Here is a 15735-nt window from a genome sequence, read left to right on the forward strand (position 1 = left end):
GGTGTGAAGGCTAACTTAAATCATCAACACGACATTGCCCCATCTCACCACTTGACTCTAAACACACTAACTCATTTCAGGTAGCATTCATTTAGACCACGTACTGAGGTTGGTTTCCTGTGAAGATGTGGAGAGCTCTTAGTGTCAGAGCAATGCTTATCATATAATCTGGGTTCAATTAATATGTCATTTATTTAATTGCAGGCAGGAAACCAACCAGGGTGGAGTGCCAGTCCATCAAAGGGCACATTCATTCACACAGGCTGGGTACCTTAATGCATTATCACTCACATTGAGCCAAGCGTAGGTGCCAATTAAAGTAACTCACAGGCTTTTGGGATGTGAGAGGAAAACCAGGATAAGTGGAGAAATACACATGTAGACACAGGTAAAAGGTGCAAACACACACTGACAGTAAACAAGCTGGGATTTGAAGGCAGGACTCCTGAACTGTTAGGCAGTAGTGCTAGCTGTGTCAATATTCCAGTTTAATGACGATTTAATAATAATGTCACATTTATTTTCCAAACATATTACAGAGCCCCTGTTTTCCTATTTGGCATGGAAATGTAGTTACTCTTTCCTTCCTCATGCAGAAGATCTTACCGTACATACAATGTCTTCTTTATGAACAGTTCATAGCCTTTAATTGATATTTATATGTTGACAAAACAGTTGGTGTAATAGTAATAATGGTGATTTTGTTAAAGTGGGTTATGTTTAAAAAAAAAAAAAAAAAAAAAAACTCATCAGATTAACTATGAGCTTTACAATGATTATTCTTTGGTAGCATCACACCTGGAAAGGAGGCAATGAAAATGTCCTGTTAGATATTGACCATCTCTTTCTGTGCGTTTAATCAAAAATAATCTCAGTTATAGTAACAGTTTTTTGCTTTTGAAAAGTATATTCTATTTAACATCAAACTAAATTACTTTGGAATCCATACTAATTTGCAGGTGGTCAGCATTTGGGAAAATAATTAAGTGTAACCAGCCGAGGTTCATAGTCAGTTATATGTTGTAATTTAGTCTGCTTGAATCAAAATTTACAATTTTTGAATATAAATTATACAACTGCAAATGTATGTAATGTTTCTGTGTCTAAAAAGAAAGCAATACATTGTTGTAATAATAATAGAAGCTTGAAAAAATCATGTAACTATAAGGAGGATAGATTTCTGCCATAATAATATCAACATGAACAGGACGATGATTTGAGTGTGTTTAACTGTTCTTTATAGTTATGCAGAAAAACTCAAAACATGCCATCTGTACATGGCAGCTACCAGGGAAGTATGCATCCATGTTTTTTTGTTTTATATTTGAAAAACAATTGATAAACACATCTAATTCAAAATTTAATAATTCACTGTTTTTTAATACAAAAACATCTCAAAATTCTAATTGCTGATTTTATATATGGATGTAATTTTCCTTTATATATTAATTTAGGTGGCAAGTTGATGTCAAATGTGAAAACTAATTTCACAATGGTTTTTGGTAGAGTTTTATGATTTAAAATGACAATGTGGTATCCTCAGTTAGCCAAATCATTCAAACAAGCATCACAGCTTGAATCAACAGAAAGAGCCTGGGCACATTCAGTTCCATCAGGGAAAGTGTTTGGTTCCCGTTGCCACTGTGTGCTAGTGATAAATCATGTTGTGTGGATTTCATTCAGACATAATATGAGTGCACTTCAAACCACTGAAATACCATCTCTGCACTCCATTACAGTCTGGATCTGTGGGCAGAACTCCCAGTTTGTCTTTTTCACTTAAAATCAAAAGTGTGATGAAATCTTTATGACCCTCTCTGTTGACACAGCAACAGAATATTGGCCTTCAGAATCCTTTCAAATTAGCAGCTAACAGCAGAATTCCCATCAGAGATTACACTGCAGTTTTTCAATTATTTATTTAGCTAATGTATTTACACCAGATAATATATGTGTGGTATGTCATGGAGTGAGAGAAAGATGAATGCTGAGTTAGGAGAATGACTTGGTGTGGAGGCAATAGGTGTTGTGCTGAGGAGAGCGAAAGGCAGAGAAGGAATGGGTGAAGAAGTGCAACAAGATAGAGGTGGTGGGATCAGGCCAGGAGAGAGGCTGTAGAAGACGTGGTTGGAGTTATTGTCAGATGATATGAAAAGAACGGGTTTTACCCTCAAAGATGCTCAGGACCATCGAGACTAGAGAAAGAAGATTTAGGAGGCCAACCTAGGTAAATCTGTCTAATACAGTATAGCTTACTAGTGTACAGCATGATTGTTAATTGCATTATATTCTGCATTTGGTGCAGTGTCAGGTTTGGTGACTTGCTCAGGATCATACCAGGAGTCGTGTTTGGGCACTGAATAAACTATCTGCTCAGTTGAAAACATCAAACATTTTTGTGCTGAGAGTTTCTTGCATATGCAGTCAGGGCGCAATGGATGGAGCTGACGGTGCACATCCTTCTTTGTCTTTGATTTTCTTTTGCCGTTTATATTTAGGTTCCCAAATGTGAAAGAGGAACCACCCAACCCTTATCCATCAAGTCCCCACCTGGGCTTTAATGATCCCTGTTACTGCCCTTAATAATAATAATAATACAGTTTATTTATATAGCACCTTTACCTTGCCCTTGTAAGAGTGGAGAGACTAGTCAGTTGAGTACATTGAATTTAAATTGAGACTCTAGTTATTTGAGTTTTCTGTTCTCAGCACTGCCCCTCATCAGAAATAAGCAGCCCCAAGTGAAATTTAATGTGCATAATATACTTAAGATAGCAAATTATTAAATTACGATAAAATTCAGTTATGCACATCTGTATTACAGATACTACTGTATATGGTATTATACTTAAAGTATTATATGTAAAGCTAAAATACAGTTTTTTGACTGGAAATTATATTTTCTGATTTACTTACTGTCATCCACAGGTAGACATAAAAATAGATCCAAAGGATTTAAGAATTGACACCTTCAGAGCAAAGGGAGCAGGTGGGCAGAGTGTAAATACAACAGACAGTGCCGTTAGAGTGATTCATATTCCTACAGGCAAGTATTGTTCTTTTCTTATTGTTTACATTTTTGCAGCTTATATTTTTGCTAATTTAAAAACATATAACCTCATGTAGAAATCTAGGAGGTCAACTACATATTTTAGACGTGTTTGTGGAATACAAAAGAAGAGGAACACAGAGAAACTATGGAAGAAAAGGCAGAGCAGTTGTTTTTTTTTCTTTCTATAGGGCTGCGTTCCTTTAATGTGGGAAAATAATATCCTTCTTATATTCTATAACTCTGTGATGGTCAGTGCGGTTTTTTACATTGTGGTGTGCTGGGCCACCGTCATCACTTCAAGTACTTAAATAAACTTGAATTAAGTAAAAGAGCAGGCTCAGTTATGGGACACATGCTCTGGGCCCCCGGAGGTAGTAGCAAAAGCAAAACTTGGAGCCGCTGCACATCCTGTCTTTCACTAAGGACTTTCAGCCAACAGATGATTCAGCAGAAGTGTGTCAAGAATTGCTATTGGGGTTCCTTTATACCAATGACAATATGCCTTTATAATGTCTCACTATAGTGACTTCCATTCCTTCCATTTTAGTCATTCTGGTGTGTGTTCAGACCATTGTGTTCTATCTATCTATCTATCTATCTATCTATCTATCTATCTATCTATCTATCTATCTATCTATCTAATCTATCTATCTATCTAATCTATCTATCTATCGAATCTATCGAATCTATCTATCTATCTATCTATCTATCTATCTATCTATCTATCTATCTATCTATCTATCTATCTATCTATCATCGAACAGCTAGCACTGTAAGAATCCTTTCATAAGCAGATGTTTTGTAATGCTCCTAGAAAGAGTTTTTAGAGAAAAAAAGAATAAAAAGAGGAGTTTTTTCTTGTTTTATATTTTCACATTTCAGGGAAATTCCAAAGAGCTGTCAGACAGGCAGAGTCAGTTTCACTAAGAAAACAAATTCACAAACCCAATGGACAAATGAAGTCATGGGTTATTAAAACAGGAATACGTTTCAAAAGCATCTAAGCCAAAGAAGAATTTGATTAGCTCAAGAAGCAAGGTTATTTCTGATGGAGAACCTTACCTTTGTATTTATAAGATACTGTAGCTGCCAAGATGTCACAAAGTTCTTCACATTTGTTCAGGTGCCCTAGCACTATGTGGCATCATTAATTAAGTTTGTCTAATAGAGTGCCTGAGTGAAAAATTAAAGAAAAGAATACTTAAATTATTAAACATAAGCTTCGTTCTTCACTTTTTCTTTTGTTTGTTTATAATATTTATTTTCTTTTATGGCCTTTATTAATCTATTTATGGGATTCACTAGCTTTCATGAGTAAGCCCAAATATGTTATTTTAGCAGCATTAACTATTTGAAAAATATCTAGAAATTAGCCCCCTTACTTCAGAGTTTGTGTAGTTTACACTGATGTTTAAACTTATAAGACAGTTTGATACTTAGTTTGTTTCTTGTCAGGTTAACACTTATATGCAATGTCCTATGATTATGGAGGTGGGAAAAACAGATTTCTGTGTAAAGCAAAGTCCCAGAGAGGATAAATAAACAAGCAGAAATGACGAAATGTTCCACAGGTCTCTGATAGACAGGTCCATTTTTAAGTTCCTCTGGAGATCAGGGAAAGTGTAGACTGTAACATGGGTAGGGAATTGAACAAACTGGAAGAGTCAAAAGATCTCTGAGGAAACAGAGAAAATATGAAGTAGGAGTATCATACTATTAGTAATCATAAACATATGTTAACAAATAATTTAATCAGAACAGCTAGAGAAAGCTGAGAAATCAATTGCATGTATAAATGTCGTGTGTGAGCGGCAAATTAAAATTCAAATAAAACACTGTGGGTTTTAGTCTTTAGAAAAGAAAGCATTTACAGCATCAGTGGCAATTTGGAATGTGACTGTTGTCAAATCCAGCTTTACTGCCAGTGGATTCACAATACATTTTATGTAGAATATTATATATACAGTGCATATTTACATAAGTACAATAAGTGTATTTGTTTTACGATTATTGGTATTATAGTTAACAATTTAAATAGCATTGTAATTTAATGGTGATAACTGATAAGAAAATTGTACCTGAATACTACAGAAGCCAAGAGGTATATGCTGTCAGTAGTCAGTATGTTTATTACTGATATCTGCTGAAATTTAGAATATGATGTGATTTTTTTTGTGTAAGTAGAATTTATAAACATTATTAGAAACTTTGTCTTGGATAACTGGTATAATATCATGTGATAATGATAGTTGTAACAGTGACCCTGCAATATGTACAGTAATTGCATAGACTTTTTTTCCCTGTTTCTATCCTGATCTGTACCTTTGACCCACTGAATCCTGTAGATCATTTCTTTCCTCGTTTTATCTCTGTCTTTAGGGAAATTTCCAGGAACAGCTGGCTTTATCTGGGGCAAGTCAGAATCAGTTCCATTGATGCTGGGGCAGACAAGTTACTTTTGTAGTTGACGTTGGTTAAATCTGGAAACAATAACAACACCTGACAAAAAAGGTGTATACACATCTTGAACCAAGATACTGAACATTATTTTTAGATAATTTTCCTAAAAATGGCAATTGTGAGACCAGCTATGTTGTATGGTTAGGAGACAGTGGCACTAACGAAAAGACAAGAGGCAGAGCTGGAAGTGGTAGAGTTGAAGATGCTATGATTTTCATTCAGAGTAAAGAGGGTACACAGGATTAGGAATGAGTATATTAGGGGGACATCATGACAGTTTGGTGACAAACTGAGAGAGACTAGATTGAGATGGTTTGAGCTTGTGCAGAGGAGAGATGAGGGGTACATTGGGAAAAGGTGGAACTGCCATGCTAGAGGAAAAGAGGAAGGCCAAAGAGAAGGTTTATGGATGCATTGAGGGAAGACATGAAGGCAGTTGGTGTAGCAGAAAATGATGTAAAAGACAGGGATAGATGAAGACAGATGATCCCTAAATGGGAGCAGCTGAAAGAAGAAGAAGAAGACAAGATCTTGTTAAAGGATAGAAAAGATCTGACATGACATGCTCTGATGCCAGCCTTTACGTGAAGAAAATTTGCAAGTTCATTGTAGGCTGTGTAACGTTTTAGTATATAGAATGCATGCCATTTTTTACAATTGCAGTGCATTCATGTTACAGATATCTATCACAAATGTTACTAAATCACATAGCAATTATCAGAAAGTGGCAATGACTGCAGAAGGTTCTGCTTTGTGTTTTAGATATGTATTAAATTGTTGCAAATTGAATTAATAAAAACTAGAAGAGACAGAATTGCCTCATATAGTACATACAGTATATTAACAAAATTGTATAACCTATTTAGAATTATGGTGGCCAGAGCCTATGTTAGCAACACTAACAAACCAGGAAATAACCATAGCCAGAACACCAGTCTAGTACTGGATATACACAAACTTACTCATACTGGGGCCAACTAGGTTGGCACCAAGTGATCCAACCTTCACACCATTTTGAATTGGTGAGGAAAATCCACAGACACAGAAAGAATGGACAGTAATGGAGGGCAGCATTTGAACCCAGTGTACTGAATCCATGCGCCATTAGTGCTAACCACTACACCACCATATGCTGACTGCCTTGTAATTGACAATAAAGAAAGTTCATGAAGTCCAAAATGTATATAATGTGATAAAGTTTAGCTACAGAAAAACTTAATAATTGATTTGATGCCTACTTTTTATGGCACTGAAGTGTTGAAGACAAGGAGAAGTGGGGGAAGAAATACAGATGGAAGTTTGTAAAAGGAGGATTGTAGAGTGGGCCAGGCATGTGGGAGAGATGAGAAACGTTGTATGTGTTTTGTGTAAGTCATAAATACTTAAAATCTTAAATCCATGTGATCTGTAATCACACATAAAGGGAATATAACAAATATAGATGTTGTTTTTGCCTATACTGTATCTAGATTTGCCCATACAATTAAAACTAATTTTTCTTTTGAAAATCAGAGTATCAATTTAATGGCACTACAAATATTGGTTTTGACCCATTCTGTACAACAGAAATTATATACTATCTAAGTGACAATTATTATGGTACCTTCAAATAAGAAGAATAACGGTTTGGGCATTACGTAAAGAATATGTAATGTGTGCTGTGCCAGAAGTGCCACACATAGCTGCCATAACAGTGAAGCCCAGATTGTTGGATTCTACCTTAGTGAGTCTGTGTCAGTTCTATGAATGTGTTTTTTTCCTATAAGTGTGTTACCAAGATTACCATTTGAAATGCTGTGACATTGATAATATGTTCTGATGACAGATACAAACTCCTAGAAGTTATGGACATCCATTAAAAATAAACTGTCAAGTTTATAGAGCACTTTATGGTTTTGAAACTTCAAAATAAAAACTGTTTTTACTTTCACCACAGCTGTAAGTCATTTTATCTTGTAGGACTAAGCGTTGAGTGCCAGCAGGAACGCTCCCAGCTTCAAAACAGAAACACTGCAATAAGAGTGTTAAGAGCTAAACTTTTTCAACTGTGTCTAGAAAAGGATACACAGCAGAGACAAACCTCTCGGAATCTCCAGGTATTTCCATATCGACTATGCACATGAACAATTTGGCTGAAACATTGTTATTATTTTTTGTTTTTGTATTGTAGAATACTATGGTAATGGATATTCAGTAGTTTTTTTTCTGTCTTTATGTAATTTACCACTTAAACAACAATGTGAAAATGCATTGTAAAAGAACTGCTTTTACAGTGACTGTAATCAGTGTGGTTACAGAATAAATAATGTCACATTCTACCCCAAAAGAAGTACACAGCCTAAAATGTTCTTGTTGCACTTGCACTAAGCTCACTACTGCCAGCGTGATTATATATGGATGTACTATCAAGTGTCTGTTGGCATCATATACAACTGACTCACTCATGCATCAGAAAAATAAATTCTATATTGGCTTCCCTGTCTTTTATTTCAATGGCTATTATACTTTGTCCGATTTTGAAGCAGCTATGGACATATTGGCATGCTCAGGGCTGACATTTTGACACCCTTCTTCTGCACTGGGATAATGTATACCCAGTGTGTTGATGAAGTATAGTAGTCAGCCCCGGTACTTACTGTCTCAGATTATATGCGCTTAAAATATATTAAAGTAAAAGTTTTCTAACTTATCTACAAAACCATGTAGATTATACCAAGTCAAATGAAACAAATTGAAAACCTTGATGATTTGGTAAAAAGAAAAAAAATCTAAATTGCTAGATGTAGAAAGCCTTTGTGATAACAAGGAAATGTGAAAATTGTCTACAAAACATTTACTTATTTGTCTGACACCTTTATCCAAGGCGACTTAACAACATTTATGATGCAATTGGTTACATTTCTTTTGGTTTTCCAGTTAGAGCACTGACAGGTCAAGTGACTTGCTCATGGTCACACAGTGTGAGTAGTGGGGTTTGAACCCAAAACCTGCGAGTTTCAAGTCCAAAGCCACACTTCTTGCCTTTGTAAGTCAAACGCTAACTTTGCTCAGGTGCAGTGTATTACCCTACAACTCACCCAATTTCTTGATGGTCTCTACTGTTGTAGGAAATGGGTGGGTCACATGTTCTCAGTTAATTTATAAGGATAAATATCATCATTGCTTGCTAAGGTCAAACTGTAATATAGAGAATTTCCACAAAGCAAACCAAAATGAAGACAAAAGAACATTCCAAACAAGTCAGAGGTATATTTACTGTATAGAGAAGCACAGATCTGGAGAAGAGCACGAGACCACCTCAAAGTCACTGAACATCGCTCAGAGTTCAGAGCAGTCATACAGAAGTGGAAGAAATATAAAAATACAGCCACACAGCTTAGGTTAGGCTGCTCATCTGTTCTTAGTTGCCCAACAAGAATGGCTCTTGCCAGACAAGCTACTGTGACACCAGTTGTGACTCTGAGTGAGTTTCAGAAGTCAGTGAACGCGATTGGCATAACAATCTCCAAGGCATTGCAAGAAAAAGAGCCTTCATGGACAAGTGGCAAGGAAGAAGCCTTAGCTGAAAAAGAAATCCTAGCCCAAGGATTTTGGCTAATGATTTTTGGAGGATACTGAAAAGATGTGGCAGAAAGTCTTGTGGTTTGATGAGACTAAAGTGGAATTTTTTGGGTTCGACACTAATTTTTATGTGTGTTCTTAATGTAAAATTGCACATCTGGCAGGTAATTGCAGTCCCCACTGTAAAGTTTGCTGGTGGTAGCAGTAGTTTATGAGAATGCTTTTCAGCATCACACAATTGTAATCTGGCCAGGATTCATTGGAAAAGTAATACTGTACAGTACAGACTGATGTTGCAGTAAAACTGTCCCTTCTGCCAGAAACCTTAAGCAGGGGAGGTGATTTGTCTTTCATCGGGAAAATGACCCAAAGGCACAATGCCATAGAAACAATGGAATGGCTTCAGATAAAGCAAATACATTAGATTAGAAAATAGTCCTTGAGTTGGCCCAGTCAATGTCCTGAACTTAACCCTATGAAAATGTATAGTGAGGCCTAAAAACTGCTGTCCACCACCGCACTCCACCTAACCTGGCATGGTTTGAGCAATTTTGGAAAAAGGAATGAGCAAATCTTTCTCCATCACATTGTACAAAATTAATATACTTATCCTGAAGGATATATGTGGCAGGCTGTTCAACAAAGTACTGAACAGGGGGATATGAATGCTTACAAAAAGCTGATATTTCACTTTGTGGAGTTTCATTTATTATGGTTTATAACAGCACTGTGAAAAGGCTATTTGATTTACTAATTAAAATTCCCAGATTGAGGCTGAATACTTTTCAAGGCACTGTATATTTCTTACCTTCAACCTTCTCAAACTTTAAACAAGAACTAAATACAAAGGAGCTATTACCATTCTGCCAATTTACTTTTAAACAATTTTACATTTTGGGGCTCCTGCAATTACCTGCCAGATGTGCAATTTTACATTAAGAACACACATAAAAATTAGTGTCAAACCCAAAAAATTCCTCTTTAGTCTCTTTTTTTATTATATAATAAAACCCTGTTTAATTTATGAAAGCACATTTAATATCTGGGTGGCACGGTGGCGCAGTGGTAGAGTTGCTGCTTTACAATAAGGAGTCCAGGGTTCATGTCCCAGGTCCTCCCTGCATGGAGTTTGCATGTTCTCCCGTGTCTGTGTGAGTTTCCTCTGGATGCTCCAGTTTCCTCCCACAGTCTAAAGACATGAAGGTTAGTGAACTGGTGATCCTAAATTGGTGAGTGTGTGTGTGTATATTCACCCTGCAGTGCACTGGCGCCCTGTCCGGGGTTTGCTCCTGCTTTGCGCCCTGTGCTAACTTGGGTCGGCTCCAGCAGACCCCCGCAACCCTGTTCAGGACACAGTGGGTTAGAAAATGACTGACATTTAATATATTTCTTTGAAATAACATTAATTACATTATTGTACATCTTCACTGTAATTCTGAATATATTTTGGCGAATATGTTTATTCAAAGCCTAAAGAATAATTTTAACGGATTTCAAATATGGCAGAATGTTTTATTGATTTAGTTGATTTCCATTTTTTTTTTTTGCAGGTAGGAACAAGGTCACAATCTGAAAGAATTCGTACATACAATTTTACACAAGACAGAGTGACAGACCACAGAATTTCTCATGTAGCCCGAGACATTAAGGTAAAGTATGCATTTGTGAGCACCTTTCTAAAAATAAAGATGGCGGTCCTGTAATTAACACTGTTGCTTCACAGATCTAGTGCTCAGAGTTTTAAACCTGTGCCTTGTTGGTGTACATTTTCTTCCAGTGTGGCCATGGTTTTTTCCTCCAACATCTCAAAGACCTGAATTAGGGTAACTCAGTGTGTGCGTCTTGTCTAGTACTGGGTCCATGCTGCTGTCTTAGGTTCAGATCCACCTGTAATCCAGACTTGGATTTAACAGATCTGAGAATGTTCTGTTATTCTGGAAACATTACATCAAAATGCAGAGCAAAGGGGACACACATCAGAGAGCAGCTGCACAGGAGCATTTCTGATTCATTTGCAACATGTCAAAAGTACCATAAAAATTAACACTGGTTGAGAAATCTACATAAAAAACCACAAATGATCAGGTTAAGAAAATCTCTGTGTAAAATTAGGATTACCTCTCTATTTTTCCTAGAAACACAATCATATATTTTTAGGCAGTGTCACTGGAATTATGGTTGGCTGTTGCTGATTCTGGTAGGCATATATTTTGCATTGAAACATATTATAATAACTTCTCATACAAAATTTAATAATATAATGTGTGGAGGCTGGCCTGGACACAGACAGGCAGACACGATCATGTCACCCACAAACACGTTTATTTTACAATTTACACAAGTCACAAGTGCACCACAAACCCCCAAAGTCCTGGCCACACAATGCCTTACTTTTTTCAGGCCGCCACCTTGCCTCCTTACTTCCAGCTCAGTCCACTCTGCTCCCGACTCTCGCCTCGAATGAAGGGAGGTGGCCCCTTTTATTCACACCTGGATGTGCTCCAGGTGTTTCCCAGCAATCTCCCACCAACACGCCCCCTTGTGGCGGAAGTGCCGGCTTTATCCGTGGAAGCACTTTGGGTGTCCCTGCTCCTCTTCCCCCCCAGCACTTCCTGGTGTGGCGGAAGTGTTGAGGTCCAGGGCTCCAAAGGCATGGGGGCACCCCCTGGCGGCGACCGCGGGCCCCTACAGGGTGGAGCTTCAAAGCTCTGTACCTGTGGCCCCCAAAGGAACCAGGGCGGTTGCCCCCAGATGGTCTGGGGAAGGTGCAAGCCCTTCTCCGGTCCTCCTGGGCGTCCCGGCCGGTTCGCCACCCCAGCCACCTCTGACAGTTAACTATGAATTGCCATTGAAATCTATAGTAGTCGCAGCGGTCAAGATAACATATGGATTCACCAAGGTTAATCCAGTTCAGAGTGTTAATACTGTCCCTTTACATTTATATGGATAAAAGCATCAGCCAAATAAATACAAGAGACTTACAGCATTTGAGATACAATTAATTACATTTCTTTTTGTTTTCCCAATAGGCGCACAGGCAGGTGAAGTGACTTGCTCAGGGTCACACAGTGGCAGTGGTGGGATTGGAACCCACAGCCTCATGGTTTGAAGTCCATTAGAGAGTTATGGTTGGGAGAGGTTAGGGTTAAAATGTTAAAATATTGCATTTAATTTTCCTTTAGCTAAAATTAATGCAGATGGCATGACAAATGCTTTCCACAACAAAAATGTATATAATTGTAATGACAACATCAAAATAGGTCCATGTGTCAGTATTGGGGTTGATTTAAAGTTCTGCTGCTTCTCTGATTATAATAAAGCTTGCTATAAACGCTGGAGGGCGAGCACTGATGTGCACAATATAAAGCCTAACTTTCAATGCTGGTGTAAAATTTCATTACGGTACTGTGACTCCAATGCAGCGTCTCCCAAGCATGCAGTTAGACGGTGCGAGTGATTTCCACTCATCTTGTCTGCTCAAGATCGCTCAGAACCCACAAGAACACGATGGCAGTAGGGGGTGTCTGAAAATAACCTTGCATAAAATGGACTCAAATTGATAAAGAATGATAATTACAATACTTGAGAAATGACTACTACTATTAAACATATTAAACAGCACCACAATGATGTGGTAGTTAGCATGTCCTCAGTTGGGATCCTGAACCAAGTTATTGTCCCTGTGGAGTTTGCATATTCTCCCCATGTCTGTGTGGGTTTTCTCTTTAGTTCTAAAGATACGCTGTTCAAGTTAACTGTCGATTATAAAACGGTCCTAGGGTATGTTTTGGGGTGTGCATACGTGTGCCCTGTGGTGGGCTGGTGCTGTATTGCCTTACATCAAGTGCCGCAAGGAGAAGCTCAGTGGTCTTATGAAACTGAATTGAATTAAGTAGATTTTAGAATTCCATAACATGGAATGCCCTTTCTTCACTTTGTACCATAATCCATCAATACAAATTTAGACAGGGCCAGAATGCATTCAGCCGACTGTTTAATGTAACAACAGAGTCATTCCATCCAGAACATGTAGACATTTATGGATACACAAATCACCTGGTAAGCTTACTTAATGTACTTGAACAGTCCTATTTAGTTGCACATTTACTTTGATAAAAAGTTATCTTTTAGACAATAAGAAAGAAATATATCATTGAACAAACTGTTTTAAGATTGTATATGAAGTTTTTCATGATATGACGAAACTGATGCATTGTTGAATGCGGTAATGATAGAGAGATAGAGGGTATGAACAAATAATCATAAATTATTTGTCCCAAGGGGAAACTGACCTTTTACATAAGCTCAAGAAATATAGAAAAATAATAACAAACACCTCCCCACAAACTTTTGTTTTGGCTGGAGATAAAACAGCAGTCTCAGTGAGGCATTATAAAGGCGTATTGTTGTAATGCTAAAATTTACAGTGATTCGCCACATTTATTTATTTTTTAATTTTGAGCACAAAAGCATACCCTTGCAAAGCCTACATAGACATGGTTTTTACTTTACTTTCCCAGCACAATACGTCATCTTTTTCTCTTTTATTGTCTATTGTTCTACTCAGGAAGACTGTGGGTGTTTTAATATATATTTTAATAATATATGTCTCAGAACTGTCACACGGAGTAATGCCCTCTTATATGCTACGTCTTCAAATGTCCTGACTGGTGTTACAGTAAATGGTTTTAGAGGTCACCAGTAAAAGTGGCCAGTTTTTAAAAAGCTATAAATACTTGGTCATGTCACCTTTACAGCAAAGGTTATTAAGTTTTGTCATACCTTCCTTGTTTATTTAAAACTTCAATTCCATGGCATCCTTTCTTTGCTAGTAGGACACTGGCTCATTCACCTTCTGGTCACTTAACGTCCTGCTGCTTTGGACGATATGTAAAAATTATCAAGGGCGTTCTCCCTGTCTGCAGTGTTTTTGCTACATTTTTAGTTAGCTGTTTGTCCAGGTGGCACATATTCTTCCACACTCTCGCACTGTGAGATTCAACTGCTTTTGTAGCTAGAAACTGAATGCTCTTCTCCTTTTGACACACAGTGTGTAATGCCCCATTTGATTGGTTCTGCTGTATTGGATCTTTCTGATCTGTGCAGGACTTCGATATTTACAGTTAATATAGACAAGTTATCTTTCTAGAGTTTAAGGCTCACTCGTGCTAAGCATTGAAATGTTAATAGTTTAAATGAATTTGAAGTATTATGAGAAATTGCTAATTAGAGAGTGTTTCATGTACTGCAAACTAAGTTTATAGTAAATAAAACAAATTGACTTAATTGCAGGAATTTCTGAGTGGCGGAGAGGTGCTAGAGGAGTTTATAAATGAACTGTTGAAATCTGCAGAAATCGAGGCCCTTCTTGAGCTGGTGAATTATAACAGCACAAAGACACCATAACACAACAGTGACTGAGTGACTGCCATCCCAGTGGAAAAACAGAAGCTGAACCTGAGAGATGAGTCTTTTATTGTTGGTAAAACTCCTAGCAGTCAGTGCCGAGTGGGTGAGCCTCATTAACCTTTCCTATCAAACATTTGTAAATTTAAAGGTACTTCTACATTTTCACAGTGCTAGGTTTTCTCTTGTTGAAAACACTTCCTACTGTCACTAGCCAGTGGAGACACCTGAGTAAACCTGAACTTGAAATTGTGTCCCAGCAGGTTACAGAAATGATAGTACATTTAAAAATTGTTAAAACACACTCACTTGCATATGTGCTGTATGTATGTTGCACTTGGTATATGTAATACATATTTATTATGTTTATTCTTTTATTTGGACTGTCTCCTTTTTATGTAGCTGATCTGTTTTCTTAACCTGATCAATGGAAAATATTCACAGTGTATCCCGTCACACTGCTGTTTCAGAACATTGTTCCAGTGTATCTGCCACAACACTTGTGAAGGAGTGGATGTTTGTGGAAAAATACTCCTATGATAAAAGTACAGGACTAGTGTGCGAATGGCACAAAACATTTGCAAAATATTCCTCAGTGGTATTGTTAGACACAGTGATAGCAATAGAGATCTGCAGCAGAGATACATGGTCCATAAATTTCATGAAATAGAGAACAATATATTTATAGTAGGGCTGGGAATTGATTTAAAAAAAAAATGAATTGCATGTGTATGTAATTAATCATGATTAATCGCATCTAACATTAAAATATGTAATTATAAAATGAATACATAAATCATGAAGTATATACAGAACGAATCACAAATTTAACGTAGAATCAACACAAAGGAATTAATGCCATAGTTTAAACTTAAATAATGACCTTAAACTTGAACTTTTAACAAAAATACTACTTGAGCAAGTACAACCTGAATTTGAATTCCTTCCTAAAACGCAAGGCAATAAGAAAACAAGGCGATGTATTAATTGTCAAATTGGTATAGCATGTTAGACACAGACATGTCAAAGTAAAACTTTAAACAATCAAAATGACTGCTGACTTTGAACGCACTGCTGAAGGCTGATTTAATTGAAAAAATACTCATCTATTAAATGTGCGTACATTAAAACTTGTGTTAAAACTCCATAAATACTATCCTCAATTGTTCATCATCATCAACAACTTGATAATTATAATATAAACAAGTGTTTTTCAACAGATGAGCCATGGAAATAACAGCAACAGAAAAACGGTT

At 37.0% G+C, this 15735-nt stretch overlaps 1 protein-coding gene across 4 annotated transcripts in view; it reads left to right on the top strand.

Annotated features, from left to right (window-relative positions):
- Positions 1-14854, top strand: part of mtrf1 (mitochondrial translational release factor 1) — a 34183-nt gene extending 19329 nt beyond the window's left edge. For 3 of the 4 annotated variants that reach the window (XM_039745291.1, XM_039745294.1, XM_039745292.1), the window contains 4 exons: positions 2929-3046; positions 7472-7608; positions 10624-10722; positions 14366-14854. In XM_039745291.1, coding sequence (XP_039601225.1) covers positions 2929-3046; positions 7472-7608; positions 10624-10722; positions 14366-14479 — 468 coding nt within the window. In that variant the 3' untranslated portion in view covers positions 14480-14854. Of the gene's footprint in view, positions 1-2928; positions 3047-5431; positions 7391-7471; positions 7609-10623; positions 10723-14365 lie in introns of those variants that run through there. The other variant, XM_039745293.1, reaches the window with a different exon arrangement.
- The last annotated feature ends 881 nt before the right edge of the window (positions 14855-15735 follow it).

Source organism: Polypterus senegalus, chromosome 2 (assembly GCF_016835505.1).
Source record: "Polypterus senegalus isolate Bchr_013 chromosome 2, ASM1683550v1, whole genome shotgun sequence".
NCBI lineage: Eukaryota > Metazoa > Chordata > Cladistia > Polypteriformes > Polypteridae > Polypterus > Polypterus senegalus.